The sequence below is a fragment of the Callorhinchus milii genome, unplaced genomic scaffold (genome assembly GCF_018977255.1).
Source record: "Callorhinchus milii isolate IMCB2004 unplaced genomic scaffold, IMCB_Cmil_1.0 Scaffold91, whole genome shotgun sequence".
Taxonomy (NCBI): domain Eukaryota; kingdom Metazoa; phylum Chordata; class Chondrichthyes; order Chimaeriformes; family Callorhinchidae; genus Callorhinchus; species Callorhinchus milii.
Window position 1 is genome coordinate 147,857 of NW_024704832.1, and position 19,635 is coordinate 167,491.

Here is a 19,635-nt window from a genome sequence, read left to right on the forward strand (position 1 = left end):
GCAGCCGATCGCACACAGCAGATGGCACCTTGTCAATACAGCTGGCAGTGGGGCTTGAACCCACAATCTCCTGGGCCAGGCGATCACCCGAGCCAGGCTGACACACATTCTCCATCTGTCCTCCTCTGAGCCAACATACTAACCTTTTAACTGAAGCTACTTCAAGGTCCCAGGAACTTTACAGGCTGTCCACAAGGTCCTGTTACACCCGTTACAAAACACCCACACACTAACACACACAAAAATAACACAAACACTCACTCTCACACAACTTAACACACGCAAACTACTACACACACACTGACAAACATATTCAGTTTCACATACACACTCGCTAATACACACACAAAACCCGCAAACACATACACCCCTGACCCACAGTCACACACTCACTCACACACACACAAACTAACATACAGTAACACACACACCACACACACAGACAGCCATTAAAACACTTGTAGTGAATACAATGAAGTAATTCTAAATACAATTATCATCGTCCTTCCACATGTTGTTGGTCAGTGTTGGGGGATTGTCGGCCAGGACACCGGGAGAGAAAGAGTTTGAGAGAAACTGCCTTCTCTTTTCAAAGGTCTTTAAAATCCACCTGAACAGACAGATGGTACCCTCCGTTTAACGTCTCATCTGAAGGACGGCACCTCCGCAAACCCCCACCCCCCCCACCAAGCGCTGAGTGGAGTTCTGGGCGTAGATTAGATAAGATTGGGGCAAAAAAACAAACAGTGGGAAGTGGAGGATAACCACTTTGCAGACACCCTGTAGATGGACATTCCCAGCACAGAGGTCAGGCCGCCCCACTCAGCCCCCGAGTCTCTGGGGCTGGTTTCATTGCTTCCACTCGGTCTCCTGCCCACAGGCTGAAACAGACTCAAAAACAACTGCAACAAAACCTGGGATATTTTTGTTACAAAGCTATTTATTTACAGGACCACACACAGGGTGACTTCCCCACGGGGAGAGGAGGAGGGAGTAGGCGGGAGGGTTGAGGAGCTGTGGGGGGAGGAGAGAGAGCCCCCGCCACCACGACTCACTGAGTGACACCTAAAGTAGCTTCACCAATTCTACCTGAAGCAAAGGAAGGGCTGTGCCCTGAAGGGGTCATGTTTATGCTCGATAAACAGGGTCTAAAATGTGGGTTGGGAGGGTAGCCTATGGGCTAATTCCACGCAGAACCCACACAGGTGCCTTCAATTAGAATACATGTAGCGCCTTATTGCGTCTTCGAGACGTCTCAAAGCACTTCACAGGATACACTGTAAAGTGAATTGACTGTGTATTTTGTGGGTGAAACGTAGCAGCCAATTGCGCACAGCAGTGAGTGTCTCACAGGCAATCGTGGATTGAAGTGACCAATTTTTGTAAGGGGATTATTACCCCAGGAAAAGTGATCCACTAATTACCTAACAACCATGTTCCTACTGACTGTCGATAAACAGAGGTGTGTGCGTCTGTGTCTGTGTGTGGAGTAAGGAAACTTTAACGTTTCTCCCAACCCAGGACTCAAACCCAGGTCCTCTCGCTCGTGAGGTGAGCGCTCTAACCACTGAGCTCTCCCCCACTTCCCTCCCCCAGGCTCTGCTCAACTCAGCGCCTGGCTGGTTTGGGCATCAGGTAGACCTTGACGGGTTTGCTGAGGTTGATGGTGCCCTCGATGGTGGTGTCTGTCTGGGGGAGTCCGTCCACACTGTCCCCCCAGGCCGGCCTGGCCCCAGCCCCTCCCCGGCTGCCGCTTGCACTGTACGCCAACAACAGTCGCACCTCCACCTGGCAGGGCTCTGTGGGGAGTGGGAGATAGAGAGCGAGAGACAGAGAAAGAGAGAGAGAGAGAGACACACAGAGAGAGGGAGACAGAAAGAGAGACAGAGCGAGAGACAGAGGCAGAGAGAGAGAGAGAGACATTGAGAGAGAGACAGTGAGGCAAGAGATAGAAAGACAGAGAGAGGAAGACAGAGAGAGAGGTAGAGAAACAGATAGAGAGACAGAGACAGAGAGACACAGACAGAGAAAGAGAGAAACAGCGAGAGAGGGAGAGAGAGAGGCAGAGAGAGGACAGAGAGAGAGATAGAGCTCCAATTATTACACTACCCAACAAAGCAAAACACAACCACACATCACAAGTCATCATAATAATAATCCCTGCATTTGATATAGTGCCTTATCACGTTGTTGGGACCTTTCAAAGCGATTCACAGATTATACTGTAAAGTGTAGCGACTGTGTATTTTGTGGGCAAAATCCGGTAACCAATTGTGCACAGGGATGTCCCACGCACAGTCAATTGCTTTTGGGGAGGAGGGATTACTATTTCTGGAAAGTGATCCGCTAGTCAACTAACAGTCGGATAGAATATAATAATTGGTCCATTTTATACAACCTCTATATCATCAAAAAGACTTAATACGCCTCACGTGAGATTTGTTTTAGTCTGGAACAAGTGGAAACCCGTCACCGTGACCAGCCGGGTAACAGAAACCCGTCACCGTGACCGGTCGGGTGTCTGACACACACGGAAACCCGTCACTGTGACCGGTCGGGTGTCTGACACACACGGAAACCCGTCACTGTGACCGGTCGGGTGTCTGACACACACGGAAACCCATCACCGTGACCGGCCGGGTGTCTGACACACACGGAAACCCGTCACCGTGACCGGCCGGGTGTCTGTCACACACGGAAACCCGTCACCGTGACCGGCCGGGTGTCTGACACACACGGAAACCCGTCACCGTGACCGGCCGGGTGTCTGACACACACGGAAACCCGTCACCGTGACCGGCCGGGTGTCTGTCACACACGGAAACCCGTCACCGTGACCGGCCGGGTGTCTGTCACACACGGAAACCCGTCACCGTGACCGGCCGGGTGTCTGACACACACGGAAACCCGTCACCGTGACCGGTCGGGTGTCTGACACACACGGAAACCCGTCACCGTGACCGGCCGGGTATCTGACACACACGGAAACCCATTAAGATGCTTCAGAGTCTCCAAACCAAACAGAGTTCTAGATATGTATCCCCTATACGCGGAAGTCTCCCTGTGTCTGGGATGGAATGCTCTCTCTCTCTCTCGTAATCACATAGTATTAGGTGCAGGTTGGGCGAGACCCAAGGCTTGGGGGGAGCCCAGAGTGTGCGTTGGGGTAACTGCTGGGGTCTAACCAGCTAAACCCACATTGAGAGCACCGTCAAAACATGTGTTCAGACGCTTTAGAGTCGAGCTACATTTTTCACACAGAAAGGTCCCACAAATAGTTTAGGGAGATTGATAGCCAGGACAGTGGGAGAGAGAGAGAGACTCCATTCTCTGTTCTCTGTTAACATCCCAAACATGGGATTGATTGCTCCTCTGACCATGTGGTGCTCACCCCAACAGTGACCTGGGGGGGTCAGTCTGGGCTGTGAGCTTAGGGACCCCACAACCTTTTGTTGCGTTTCTGACCCTTTCCTCTGAGGCTGTGAATTCACCGCTTGTCATCTCCTCCTCCTTCTCCTCTTCTCCCCGTGTGAAGTGAGTGAGTGAGTGAGTGAGTGCGGACAGAGTCAGTTACCTGTCCAGGCTGTGTGAGAGAGATAGACCTCGGTAATCAATCGGTGTCTGCCGGGCCCAGGATTGCGGAAATCGGACGCTTTGGGATGGATTATGTGGGCCTGGCCGTCGGGATACACAACCTGCAGAGATAATAATAATCATAATAATCCCCGCGTCTGATACAGCGGCTTCATCACGTCGGTGAGACGTCTCAAAGCGCCTCACAGGATATACTTATTTTGTGGGTGAAATTTTTGTGGGCGAGAAGAGGTTTCAGACACACCCTCAGGATGGGGCCAGGAATAAGGGATGTGTGTGTGTGTGGTGGGGGTGGGGAGGGTGGGGAGAAGGAGAACCTTCACCAGGGATGTTAGAGGAGGGGTGTTGTGGAATTGGAGGGCAAGATGGGAGATTATTCACAAGGCTGGGAGGTGGTGGGGGGGGCAGCCACAGGAGACGGTCAGTGGGGTACTCACTGGACCTGTTGGTCTCCCCAACTCCTCCCTTCATAGGCTGCAGATCATCCAGAACTAACTCTGCAGCCCATGTCCTCTCCCCCACCCCATCACCCCCATCCTCACCCCCACCAGGCTCCCCGACCCCATCACCCCATCCTCACCCCCACCAGGCTCCCCGACCCCATCACCCCCATCCTCACCCCCACCAGGCTCCCCGACCCCATCACCCCCATCCTCACCCCCACCAGGCTCCCCGACCCCATCACCCCATCCTCAACCCCACCAGGCTCCCCGACCCCATCACCCCCATCCTCACCCCCACCAGGCTCCCCGACCCCATCACCCCCATCCTCACCCCCACCAGGCTCCCCGACCCCATCACCCCCATCCTCACCCCCACCAGGCTCCCCGACCCCATCACCCCCATCCTCACCCCCACCAGGCTCCCCGACCCCATCACCCCCATCCTCACCCCCACCAGGCTCCCCAACCCCATCACCCCCATCCTCACCCCCACCAGGCTCCCCGACCCCATCACCCCCATCCTCGCCCCCACCAGGCGCCACGACCCCATCACCCCCATTCTCGCCCCCACCAGGCTCCCAGACCCCATCCTCACCCCCACCAGGCTCCCCAACCCCATCACCCCCATCCTCACCCCCACCAGGCTCCCCGACCCCATCACCCCCATCCTCACCCCCACCAGGCTCCCCAACCCCATCACCCCCATCCTCACCCCCACCAGGCTCCCCGACCCCATCACCCCCATCCTCGCCCCCACCAGGCGCCACGACCCATCACCCCCATTCTCGCCCTACTCCGCTGGCTTCCTATACCCAGAGGACACAGTCCAAGATCCTGGTCCTCACCTTCAAACCCCCCCCCATGGCCTCGCTCCCCCCAACCTCTGCCACGTCCTAACCCCCTACCATTCTGCTCGCTCTCTCGACTCAGCGGGCTCTGGCCGCCTCGCTCGCCCCACTATTGGTGGGGGGGCCTTCAGCCACTCTGCCCCCACCCTCTGGAACTCCATCCCACAGTTCCTCCGCCTCTCCCCTCCCTCGCCATCTTCAAGACCCATCTCAAGACCCTCCTCTTTGACAGGTCACCCTCCTACCTCTGCCCTGCCCGCTTTGATCCCAACCCCCAGCTCGGGAGTGGATCCCTGACTGTCCAGCGCCTTGGGAAGTCGTCCTGATGTGAAAGCGCTGTGTGTAAGTGGCATTTGTTGTTGTTGTACGCTCAGCGCTGCTCACCTGCACCTTGATGGAGTTGGGGGGGTCACTCACGTGCTGTAGTGTGGCATCCAGCTCCAGCACAGCCACCAGCCCTGTGGTGAACCGCAGAGGATTGTCAGACTCTCCCGTGGGCTCGATGATGGTGGCTGACGCCCGGTGAACCTACAACACACCAGGACCAGCAGGTCATCCACCAACTCTTCCCTCCCCTCACCCCACCCCCCGCCCCCACTGGGCAGCTCCACCAACACCAGCACAGGAAGCACAGGGGGAACCTCTGAGGGCAAGTGGCGCAACTGTGTGTCTGTCCCCTAGTGTAATAATAATAATAACCCTTCAGATAGCTCCTTATCATGTCATTGAGGTATCTCAAAGCGCGTCACACAGTATATTTAAAGTGTAGTGACTTTGAATATTGTGGCAGAACATGACAGTCAATTATACACAGCGGTGAGTGTCCCACAAACAGTCGTAGATTCAGTGAACACATTGTTGTGGGGGATTATTACTCATTGAAAAAAGATCTGCTAATCAGGTTCCAATTGACCCCTGATAAACAAAAGTGTGTGTCTGTGTGTGTGTCTGTGTGGGTGTCTATGTGGGTGTATGCATCTGTCTGTGTGTCTATGTGTGTGTGTATTGTCTGTGTGTGTGTCTGTGTGTGTGTATATGCAGAGTAAGGAAACTTACCTTAGGTTCCCAATTGCCCGGGAATTGAACCCGGATCCTCTCGCTTGTGAGGCGATGTCTAACCACTGAGCTACAGTACATTGCTGCAGCAGCTGTGTACAGGTGGCTGGGGAGGACCAGGGAGTTACTGGGGCCCAGGGGAGACAACAACAACTTGCAGTGTCTCGCAGCGCTTCCCAGGGCTGAGCTGTGAGGCTGAGCCGGGGAGGAAACGACCGTAAACACGGTGGAAGAGGAAGGTAATCTAAAACAGGGGAAGGAGGGGAAGGCGGAGGGATTGGGGCAGTGAGTTGCAAAGCTTTGGGGCGTACGTGCCACCAAATGTCGAGCAGAGGGGGACAACAACAACAACAACTTGCATTTATATAATGGCTTCACACGGGGTAACGTCCCGGAGAGTTTCACAGTGACGGAGTCTGACCCCGAGCCAAGGAGAGCGGGGAGGGGGGAGGGGGGAGGGGGAGGAGGGTGACTGTGAGCACCAGCAACAAGGCAGGATGTGAAGGTGGGGAGAGGGGGGTGAGGCGGAGGGATTGAGGGAGAGAGTGACAGAGTTTCTGGGTGTTGTGGCTGAAGTCACGGCCACTGATGGTGGAACAGAGGGAACAACAGGAGGCCTGAGCCGGCTGAGCGGAGGCAGTGGGTGGTGTGTATGGGGGGGAGCAGGTCGGGGGGGTAGGGAGGTGCCAGGGCGAGGTGCCAGGGCGAGGTGCCAGGGCGAGGTGCCAGGGCTCAGGGACGAGCGGGAAGCCGGGGCCGGCCGAGCGGGTACGTGACTGACCTGCTCTGGGAGCTGGAGGTGCAGGAAGGCGCTCTGCCGCAGGGTGGTCTGCAGGATCTTCACCATCTCGGTGGGTTTACAGGCCACGAGCCGCGGCATCACATCCAACAGCCGCTCCACAAACCCCCCCTGTAACTGCTGCAGCTCCACAGCAAAACACCTGGGGAGGAGCACAGCAACAGCCATCACACACACACACACACAGGCGCACACACACACACATACACACACACAGGCACTCACACACACACAGGCTCTCACACACACACACAGGCTCACACACACACACAGGCTCACACACACACACAGGCTCACACACACACACAGGCTCACACACACACACAGGCTCACACACACACACAGGCTCACACACACACACACACACAGGCTCACACACACACAGGCTCACACACACACACACACACAGGCTCTCACACACACACACACAGGCTCACACACACACAGGCTCACACACACACACACGCACACACACACAGGCTCACACACACACACAGGCTCACACACACAGGCTCACACACACACACAGGCTCACACACACACACACACAGGCTCACACACCACACACACACACAGGCTCACACACACACACACACACACACACACACAGGCTCACACACACACACAGGCTCACACACACACACACAGGCTCACACACACAGGCTCACACACACACACACACAGACACACAGGTTCACACACACAGGCACACACCGGCTCACACACAGGCTAACACACACACACACAGGCTCACACACACACACACAGGCTCACACACACACAGGCTCACACATACACACAGGCTCACACATACACACAGGCTCACACACACACACACAGGCTCTCACACACACAGGCTCACACACACACAGGCTCACACACACACAGGCTCTCTCACACACACACACACAGGCTCACACACACACACACAGGCTCACACACACAGGCTCACACACACACAGGCTCACACACACACACACAGGCTCACACACACACACAGGCTCACACACACACACACACTCACACACACAGGCTCACACACACACACACACACACACACACACACACACAGGTTCACACACACAGGCACACACACACAGGCTCACACACACACCGGCTCACACACAGGCTCACACACACACAGGCTCACACACACACACAGGCTCTCACACACACACACACACAGGCTAACACACACACACACAGGCTCACACACACACACACACAGGCTCACACATACACACAGGCTCACACACACATACACACACACACACAGACTCACACACAAAGGCTCACATGCACACACACACACATACACAAACCCACACACACAGGCTCACACACACACAGGCTCACACACACACACACAGGCTCACACACACACACACACAGGCTCACACACACACACACAGGCTCACACACACAGGCTCACACACACACACACAGGCTCACACACACACACAGGCTCACACACACACACACAGGCTCACACACACAGGCTCACACACACACACACACACATACACACAGACACACAGGTTCACACACACAGGCACACACACACAGGCTCACACACACACCCACACAGGCTCACACACATACACACTCACACACACACACAGGCTCTCACACACACACACACACAGGCTCACACACACACACACAAAGGCTCACACACACGCACACACGCTCACATACACAGGCTCACACACACACACACACACACAGGCTCACACACACACACACACACACAGACTCACACACACACACACACACACAGGTTCACACACACAGGCACACACACACAGGCTCACACACACACCGGCTCACACACACACACACAGGCTCATACACACACACACACAGGCTCTCACACACACACACAGGTTCACACACACAGGCTCACACACACACACACAGGTTCACACACACAGGCACACACACACAGGCTCACACACACACCGGCTCACACACACACCGGCTCACACACACACCGGCTCACACACACACCGGCTCACACACACACACAGGCTCTCACACACACACACAGGCTAACACACACAGGCTCACACACACACACAGGCTCACACACATACACACACAGGCTCACACACACACAGGCTCACACACACACACACAGGCTCACACACACAGGCTCTCACACACACACACAGGCTAACACACACACAGGCTCACACACACACACAGGCTCACACACATACACACACAGGCTCTCTCACACACACACCGGCTCTCTCACACACACACACAAACACCGGCTCACACACACACGGGCTCACACACATACACACTCAGGCTCACACACACAGGTTCACACACACACACAGGCTCACACACACAGGTTCACACACACACACAGGCTCACACACACACACAGGCTCACACACACAGGTTCACACACACACACAGGCTCACACACACTCACACAGGCTCACACACACACACACAGAACAGGCTCACACACACACGGGCTCACACACACAGGCTCACACACACACAGGCTGACACACACACACTGGCACTCACACACACAGGCACTTACACACTCATACACACACAGGCACTCACACACACACAGGCTCACACACACACCGGCTCACACACAGGCTCACACACATACACACACAGGCTCACACACACACAGGCTCACACACACACACACACAGGCTCACACACACACAGGCTCACACACACACACACACAGCCCCACAAACACACACACTGGCACTCACACACACACAGACACACACACACCCACACACACACCCCCCACACACACACAGGCACTCACACACACACACAGGCTCACACACACACATGCGCACACACACACACAGGCTCACACACAGGCTCACACACACACACAGGCTCACACACAGGCTCACACACACACACAGGCTCACACACACACAGGCTCACACACACATAGGCTCACACACACACACACAGGTTCACACACACACACACAGGCTCTCTCACACACACACACACACACGGGCTCACACACACACGGGCTCACACACATACACACACAGGCTCTCACACACACAGGCTCTCTCACACACACACACACAGGCTAACACACACAGGCTCACACACACAAACAGGCTCACACACATACACACACAGGCTAACACACACAGGCTCACACACACACACACAGGCTCACACACACAGGCTCTCACACACACACACAGGCTCACACACACACACAGGCTCACACACACAGGTTCACACACACACAGGCTCACACACACTCACACAGGCTAACACACACACACACAGAACAGGCTCACACACACACGGGCTCACACACATACACACACAGGCTAACACACACACACACACAGGCTCACACACACACAGGCTGACACACACACACTGGCACTCACACACACAGGCACTCACACACACACACACAGGCACTTACACACTCATACACACACAGGCACTCACACACTCACAGGCACTCACACACACACAGGCACTCACACAAACACAGGCACTCATACACACACACACAGGCACTCACAAAAATACAGGCATTCACACACACTGTGAATTGGAGGGGTTTGAGAAGGGAGTGGCGGAGAGGAAGGAGTGAAGCTGAGAAGCAACAACTCGTTCCAGGAGAGGAAGGGGAGGTTGGAGATGGGATGGTAGTTAGGGAGTAGAGAAGGGTCCAGGGAGGGCTTTTTAAGGATAGGAGTGATGACAGCAGTTTTTAATGGGATGGGAACAGTACCAGAGGACAGGGAGAGGTTACAATGTCAGTGAGTAGAGGGGCAAGGAGGTGGAGCTGAGAGGTGAGGAGAGGGGTAGGGATGGGGTCGAGGGAGCAGGTGGTCGGTTTCAAGCGTATTATAGTGATGGTGAGAGAGGAGAGGAGACAGGCTCGAAGGTGTGGAGAGAGGGGTGGGTAGGGGCCGGGGTGAGAGGTGGAGATGGGGAGGGGGTAACAGACAGAAGGGCAGAGGCAGCTGAGTGGATTCCCTCGACTTTGGATTCGATGAAGTCCAGCATCGCCTCACAGGCAGGCAGCCCACATCACACACACAGCACACACATCACACAGGCACTCACACACATACAGCAACCCACAGCACTCATACACCACACACTCATCAACACACACACAAACAGCCACACACCACACACACAGAGGCAGCCACACACACACACACACCCCTACCTACATAATAATAATAATCCTTGCATTTGATACAGCGCCTTATCATGTTGTTGAGACGTCTCAAAGCACTTCATGGCACACGCTGTAAAGTGTTTTGACTGTGTGTTTGATGGGTGAGATGAGGAATAATGAGCTGGTTACCTTGTGAATGCCTCGAGCTCCTGGAGGAACTTCTCACACATGTTCAGGAGGATTTCCATGCTGGGGGCAGAACAGACACAATGAAGTGAGGGCATCTTCCACAAACACTGCCCCACAGAGCCCTGGCATCATCACCCCCATCACTCCTCACTCCGTAAATGATTACACATGTACAGGGTGGCACAACGTCAAAACATCTCAACACTTCAGAGGAAAGGTCACCAACAAGTGCAACTGTGCTCACACACCACACACACACACCACACACACACACCACTCACACCACACAAACACCACTCACACCACACACACACCACTCACACCACACACACACCAGTCATACACCACACACACACCGCACACACACATACCACACTGATACACACCACTCCCAACACACACACACACCACTCACACCACACATACACTACTCACACACACTACACACACCACTCACACACCACATCACTCACACAAAATACACACCCCACACACACTACACACACACCAACTCCACACACCACACACACACACACCACATACACACCATACACCCCACATACACACTCCACACACACACACCACATGCACACATCACACACCCCCCCCACACACACCACACATCCCACACACACACCACATATCACACACACATTCCACACACACCGCATACCCCACACACACCACACACACACATCACACACCCCACACACACCACACACCACACACACACCCCACACATACACCACGCACACACCCCACCGCTCCTGGCCTCACCCTCTGGTGGTGCAAGCGCTCAGGATGAGCTGCAAGGCTTTAGCCTGGAGCCGCACGTGGTGAATGATAACGAGCTGCCGGCTCTCCAGCCCACTGTACAGGAACTCCAGCTCGTATGTGTAGGCCAGGACCTGGCGGGACAGAGAGAGAGAGAGAGTTAGGCTGCGAGTGACAGAGAGAGAGAGAGTGACAGTGAGTCAGGATTGGGGGGTAGAGAGAGAGTGAGTCAGGACGGGGGTGGGGGGGGGTAGAGAGAGTGAGTCAGGACGGGGGGGTAGAGAGAGTGAGTCAGGACGGGGGTGGGGGGGGTAGAGAGAGTGAGTCAGGACGGGGGTAGAGAGAGTGAGTCAGGACGGGGGTGGGGGGGTAGAGAGAGTGAGTCAGGACGGGGGTGGGGGGTAGAGAGAGTGAGTCAGGACGGGGGGTAGAGAGAGTGAGTCAGGACGGGGGTGGGGGGGTAGAGAGAGTGAGTCAGGACGGGGGTGGGGGGGTAGAGAGAGTGAGTCAGGACGGGGGGTAGAGAGAGTGAATCAGGACGGGGGTGGGGGGGTAGAGAGAGTGAGTCAGGACGGGGGGGTAGAGAGAGTGAGTCAGGACGGGGGTGGGGGGGGTAGAGAGAGTGAGTCAGGACGGGGGTGGGGGTAGAGAGAGTGAGTCAGGACGGGGGGTAGAGAGAGTGAATCAGGACGGGGGTGGGGGGGTAGAGAGAGTGAGTCAGAACGGGGGTGGGGGGGTAGAGAGAGTGAGTCAGGACGGGGGTGGGGGGGTAGAGAGAGTGAGTCAGGACGGGGGTTAGAGAGAGTGAATCAGGATGGGGGGTGTAGAGAGAGAGTCAGGACTGGGTGGGGCAGAGAGAGTCAGGATAATAATAATAATCCTTAATAATAATCCTTCCATTTGATATAGCGCTTTTCACGTCCTTTATACTGTAAAGTGAATTGACTGTATATTTGTGGGCGAACACGGCAGCCAATTGCGCACAGCAGTGTCCCACAATTGTTTTTGGTTTTGGAGGGATTATTATTAGGTTTGTGGAGTAAGCAAACTTGCCCAAGGTTTTGCCCTCTGCCTGGAAATGAACTCAGGTCTCTTCGCTTGCAAAGCGAGTGCTCTAACCACTGAGCTACAGGACTCCACGGGGGGTAGAGAGAGAGTCAGGGTGGGGGGGTAGAGAGAAAGTCAGGACGGGGGGGGGGGGGTAGAGAGAAAGAGAGAGTCAGGATAGGAGGGTAGAGAGAGAGAGAAAGTCAGGATGGGGGGGGGAAGAGAGTCAGGATGGGGGGGGTAGAGAGAGAGATTCAGGACGGGGTGGCGGGGTGGAGGAGCGTCAGAGAGACAAACAAAAGGAACAAAATCAAATGACATTTGCACATCAGGAGGACGTCCTGAGGCGCTGGACAGTCAGGGATTTGGACCTGAGCTGGGGTTCGGGGTCAGGAGGGTGGAGGGCACGGGGGGATTGCAAGGATGACCGAAGGCGCCATCGGGGAGGAGAGTCTCAAACAACAACATTGCATTTGTACAGTGCCTTGAACAGGCTTTGGACATGGCAAGGGAAGGGAGCAGTTCCAGAGGGTGGGGGCAGAAAGGCTGAAGGCCTGACCGCTGAGGGTGGGGTGGGCCGGGCTGGGCCGGGCTGGGCGGGGCGGGGGACGTGGAGCAGGCCGAAGCCCGCTGGGCGTAGGGAACAGACACACAAGAACTTGAGATTACACAGCGTTGTCCCGAAGTGAGTCACTGCGGCGAAGCTGGACTCCGAGCCGGGGGGAGCACAGGCGAAGAGCAAGGTCTTCATGTGTGATCTAAACGAGGGGAAGGAGTGGGCAAGGCGGAGGGTGTGAGGGAGCGAGTTCCAAAGCTTCGGGGCGTGGTGTCTGATGGTGGAGCGGAGGGGACGAGGGACGAGTAGAGCAAACAGCAGACACTGTGTCAGGATTTAGGGGGAGAGGAGTGCAGTGATGGTCTATCAGGACCTGTGGGCAAATTATGAGTGACAAAGCCTCTGTGGGAAGCACGAGGTAACGGATCCAATGTAAACCTCTCTCTCCCTCACCCTCAGCTTTGGTGAATAAACCCAAACTCTCAGCCTCTCATCCCTGCCAATCCCCCAGTGAGCGCCCGCTGCCCCCTTTCCGTTGTTACAATAACAACAACAATAATCCTTGCATTTGATACAGCGCCTCATCATGTCTCAAAGCACCTCACAAGATAGGCTGTAAAGTGTAGTGACTGTCTATTTTGTAAAAGAAACACAGCAGCCAATTACACACAGCCACATCAAACGCACGGATTATTATTCTTATTACTATCAAGTGGAAGTGACAAGTTAAGCCAGGGTCGAGTTGTGGGAAGGCAGCGAGACGAGACCTCGCAGGGGGTCCAGTGACAATACACAGTGAAGCAGGTACTGTGCGAGCAGGGCAGGGCGGGGCGGGGCGGGGCAGGGCATCTGTGGCTCACCTGTTTGGCAGCGGCTGACGCCATAGCGTTCTGCTTCAGGTAGAGCGGAGCTGCCACGTTCCACAGCTTCTCCTGTAGCGACTGTGGGGAAAGATCAGCTCAGGACAATAACAATAACAACAATAACAACAACAATAACAATAATAACAATAACAACAATAATAACAATACCAATAATAATACCAATAATAACATACTGCAACAATAACAACAATAATATTAACAATAATAACAACAATAATACTTGCAGGGGTCTGGTGACAATACAGAGATAACCAACACACTCACCTTCATGAGCAGGAGCTGGCACTGCAGGTAGGTGGCAGAGAATTCAGCAATCCCTGCCAGCTCCGGCTGCAGCTCTCCCAGTCTCTGCAAGTCCCTGTGTGAGAGAGCGAGAAAGGCAACATGGAATACATTCTTAATAATAATAATCCTTGCATTTGGTACAGCGCCTGATCACATCGTTGAGACGTCTCAAAGCGCACGTAAAGATACACGTAAAGTGAATTGACTTTTATGGAGGAATCGCAGCAGCCAATTGCACTCAGTAGTGAGTGTCCCACAAAAGGCCTCAAAGTGAGTAACCAATTTTATTTAGTTATTTTTGAAGGGAAACTAACAATAATCCCTTATTTATTTACAGCAAATTTACATTGACATTTACATTTACAACACAGAGGAAGGCCATTTGGTCCATTGCATCTGTTGATTTTTGGGACGTCCTCCCGACGTGAAAGGCGCTCAATAAATGGAATCTTGTTGTTGTTGTTGTTGTTGATTTTTAAGAGCGATCCTTTCAGTCCCATTTACCTGTCCTTTCCCCACAGTACAACAACTTGTATTTCCTTCACACTAGACGGTGTCTCAGAGAACTTAGTACTGGGAGATACTGCCACTTGAAGTCTGAAGTCACCGCCTCTTCAGGATCATAGAATTATACAGCACAGAAGGAGGCCCTACGAGCCATCGTGTCTGTGCCAACACGATGGGCCGAATGGGACGTTAAAGATCGTCGTTCGTCGATAAGAGAAGGGATTTTCTCCCTCTCTCCCTGGACAACAATCCACCAAATAAAATCACTCCCTCCATGGCTATTTGCGGTAAGTCACTGAGCATAAATCGGATACCACGTTTTGCCAACAAAACACACAGTCACTACAGTCTACAGTCTACAACAATAAATTACATAGAGAAACAGCCTTTCACGTTGGAAAGATGTTCAAGGTGCTGGATAGTTAAAGGTTTGCAACCGAGCCGGGGATTGGAATCAAGAGGGTTGGAGAGTAGTGGGGGGATGGGAGTGGGGGGATGGGAGTGGGGGTGTGGGAGTGGGAGTGGGGGGTGTGACTGGGGGGTGTGAGTGAGGGGGTGGGAGTGGGGGTTGGGAGTGGGGCCGAAGACACGGTCACAGAGGAAGGTATTGAGATGGCCTTTGAAGGAGACCCGGGAGGGGACAAGGCAGAGGGACTCAGAGTTGCAGACGGTGGGAGAGTAAACCTGAAGGCCAGACTGGCAATAGTGGGGTGGGCAGGGCAGGGGTAAGTCAGTGCCCACCGAGCGGCAAAGCGGACAGGTTGGTAGGGTATCATAGTCTAACCTGGAAGCACTTTGAGACGTCTCAACGACGTGATGAGGCAAGGATTATACTTTTTATTATTATTATGAATTATTATTATTATTATATTGAGTGCTCCACCACATGACCATATGTGAAGGGTACCACGGAAATGAAAGGTGTTGTTGGCCAGAAGGTTTGTTGTTTAGCGGGCGGTGAAGATGCCTCTTGCCTACCGTGTGGTGAGTTTCAGGAGGTCCTGGGACCCGTGTGCATCCAGGTGCTGAATGCTTTGAACTCGGTCCAGGCTCTTCTGTACAAACTGCCGAGAGGAGTCCTCACTCAGAGCCAGGCTGCTGGAATCCGACACCAAGGTCTTTCTCCCGGCAACTGGAGGAAACCGCAGAGAAACTGGATTATTAAACCCCGGCCAACACAGCAGTTAGCTAACCTGCCCCTGTTCTCAAATCACACTGCAGGAATGCTCAGCGAGTTACGAGAGCTATTGGACACCAGGTACTGGTCTAATCCCATTCCCCTGCGCTTTCAACCCCTCATTGTGTCTGTGCTGGGGCTCGCTCCCCACTGGAGCTCTCTACACTAATCCTATTCCCTGCTCTCTCTCTCCCCATAGTGTCTGTGCTGGGGCTCTCTCCCCCACTGACGCTATGGCTGTTCCCAGATGCTCCACACATTGAACACAACCTAATTTTTCTTCAAACAGGATAAATCTCATCCAGGCCACTCACTAGCTATTTTGGGAGCTATATTAACAAGCACTGGAGCTGGGCCAAGAGTTTTTGGTGCTGGTGTGTGGGTTTAAGTGATTAGATGGGCTTCAGAAGAGAAAGGACTGGTAAGGAATGACTGATCAGGACAAGAAGTCAAATGGATGGTCACGGACATTGCAAAACAATCCCAGGAGGACAAACTGAGGAATGTGAGGGGAACAAAGCAACAATTCAAACACTGCAAACAGGGAAGGGCATGACATTCCCTCAGGAAGCACATGGAATAAAAAACTTCAGGATTACACGAATGGACAGTCAAACGATCATTGGGTGACTAGACACTAGGGTTAAACCAGTCACTGGAGCTTAGTGTTTAAAGCTTCCTCCAAAGAACAGGATGATACTAGGGTTAAGATTCTACGATTCTGTTCCACGGAAATGAAAATGTGCAGGGCTATGGGGTAAGAGCATGGGAGGGGATTAGTTGGTGCTCTTTCAAAGAGCCGGCACAGGCATGATGGGCCTCCTTGTGCTGTAATATTCTATGATTCTACAAATGATGCCTCTGACATTGAGCACTTCTCCTGCTGGAGTGTCAGCCAGGACTGTGAGCTCAGCTTAATGAGAGGCCTTTGTACACTGACCATGTTGTTCTTGTCCCTGAAACTCTGGAACTCTCTCCCTCAATCCCTCAGCCTTGCCCCCTCACTTACCCAACTTCAAATCCCACCTAAAGACTTTCCTTTTTGATCATGCATACGGTCACCTCCCCCCTCCCTCTCCCCTTGGCTCAGGATTCCCATATTAAGAGCGCTATATAAATACAAGTTGTTGGCTTCCAAGAACGCCAGGCACCTGGGGTGAAAGGTCAGGGGAGGGTTAAATAGAATGAGCTGCCGCGGCCCTCACTGACCTGCAGCGGGGGCACCAGGTGAGAGAGGCTGTCCCGCAGGTAGGCGTAGTGCCGAAACGTGTGGTCGGAGAAGAGCGCGGACATGGTGGGGCAAGTCTTGGCTGCGTTGAACACCAGCACCAACACCGCGATATCTGAGGCAAGGTTAAGCCACGCAACATCTAACAAGATTAAATAAAATGGAGTCCTGTAGCTCAGTGGTTAGAGCACTCGCCTCGCAAGCGAGAGGACCTGGGTTCGATTCCCGGGCAGTAGAGTGAAACATTGGATAAGTTTCCCTGCTACACACACGCAAACAGACCTCTATTTACCAAGCAGTTGTTTGGGCAAATCACTTTTCCCGGGGTAATAATTCCATCAAAAAAAATTTGGTCACTTCAATCCATGACTGTCTGTGGGACACTCACTGCTGTGTGCAATTGGCTGTCGCAATTTCGCCCACAAAAAATACAGTCAATTCACAGTATATTTTGTGAAGCGCTTTGAGACGTCTAGAAAATCTGATAAGGCGCTGTGTCAAATGCAAGGATTATTATTAATAAAACTACCACGAGTGAGTGTACACACACCAATGGCCACCCAGTGTGTATGCGCCTGGGAGCAGTTGGTGAAGAGGTGTGTGAAAGGACGGCAGCAAATGTGGTCTCTTTAGTGCTGAGTTAGTTTCAAACTGCCGGGGAGGGAGGGAGGGAGGGAGGGACAACCCTCATTTCAGAGAAACGGAAACCAGACATCTGTAGAGTTTGGAGACACAACAACAATAATAATAACAATCTTTGCATTTGATGTAGTGTCTTATCATGTCTTCGAGGCGTCTCAAAGTGCTTCACAGAATATACTGTAAAGTAAACTGACTATATTTTGTGAGCGAAATGCGGCAGCCAATTGCGCACAGCAGCGTCCCACAAACAGCCGTGGGTTGAGTGATCAATATCCTCGGAAAAGCAATCCGCCAATCGACCAACAACCGGGTCCCTACTGACCGCTGGTAACCAGAGGCCTGTGTGTGCGGAGTTAGGAAACTTGCCTAAGGTTTCACCCTGACCTGTCTGGGAATTGAACCCAGGTCCTCTCGCTTGCAAGGCAAGCGCGGAAACCCGAGCTGCAGTACTGCACAATCCGCAAGATGGCAACTCCAGCAATGCAGCGCTCTCACCCGGCACCCCCCACAACTCCACCAGCACTGCATTGCAGCGAGCGTCAGCCTGGTCTGTCTGTGAGTTCAAAGTCCCCACGTGGAGGCTGGAACCCACCCAGTGAGCCAGGCTGAGGCCAGACTGACACGGCAAGGATACAGGCTGGGTCGTCCATGTCTGGCTCTGGAGTATCGAAGTACGGGTGTGTGCTCAGCAACTCGGGTACGAGGGGGAGAACCAGGGTCGGGTGCCGGCTCCCAAGGTACTTGAGGCATCTTGAGAGAGAGGAAGAGAGAGAGAGAGAAGCGATTAACACGGGTTCCCTCGAGGGTGCAAACCATCCCAAAGACAACAGCAGCTGAACAGATAGATAGCTCTCTATCTAGTTCATAACAATAACAATAATAACAATAACAGTAATGACAATAATTCTGGCATTTGATGCAGAGCCTTATCACGTCTTCTAGACTTCTCAAAGCGTTTCACAGAATATACTGCAAAGTGAATTGACTGTATATCTTTTTGGGTGAAACACGGCAGCCAATTGCTCACAGCAGTGAGTGTCCCACAGGCAGTCATGGAGTGAAGTGATCAAATTATTATTATTATTTTTAAGGGGATTATTGCTCCCAGAAAGTGATCCGCGATTCGACTAACAACCGGGTTCCTATTGATTGCTGCTGAAGCCTGTGGAGTAAGGAAACTAGTCTAAGGTTTTGGGAATTGAACCCCGATCCTCTCGCTTGCAAGGCGAGTGCTCTAACCACTACACTACAGGATTTCAGTATTGCTGGCAGGTGTAGTGACTGTGCATTTTGTAGGCAAAACTACCCCTCCCATGACAGAGGCATTAAATCCCTGGAACCCTATTCTGGCAAAGCAAAGTTAGAAGATTTTAGAACAAATCACATTGACCCCCCCACTGCTCCGAGCCGAGACTCACTTCCAGATGGAATTCCTGTCGTC

The 19,635-nt window shown here is 53.3% G+C and overlaps 1 protein-coding gene across 1 annotated transcript in view; it reads right to left on the minus strand.

The window, feature by feature from the left end:
• Positions 1-1,450: 1,450 nt before the first annotated feature.
• Positions 1,451-19,635, minus strand: part of LOC121851696 (integrator complex subunit 4-like) — a gene marked incomplete at its 5' end in the record, with an annotated part of 38,974 nt that continues 20,789 nt past the window's right edge. Inside the window, 12 exon segments of the mRNA XM_042345773.1 lie at positions 1,451-1,799; positions 3,575-3,695; positions 5,270-5,413; positions 6,723-6,882; positions 11,095-11,154; positions 11,872-12,002; positions 14,332-14,412; positions 14,620-14,713; positions 16,126-16,279; positions 17,530-17,667; positions 18,829-18,944; positions 19,613-19,634. Of these exon segments, the coding sequence (XP_042201707.1) occupies positions 1,609-1,799; positions 3,575-3,695; positions 5,270-5,413; positions 6,723-6,882; positions 11,095-11,154; positions 11,872-12,002; positions 14,332-14,412; positions 14,620-14,713; positions 16,126-16,279; positions 17,530-17,667; positions 18,829-18,944; positions 19,613-19,634 (1,412 nt within the window).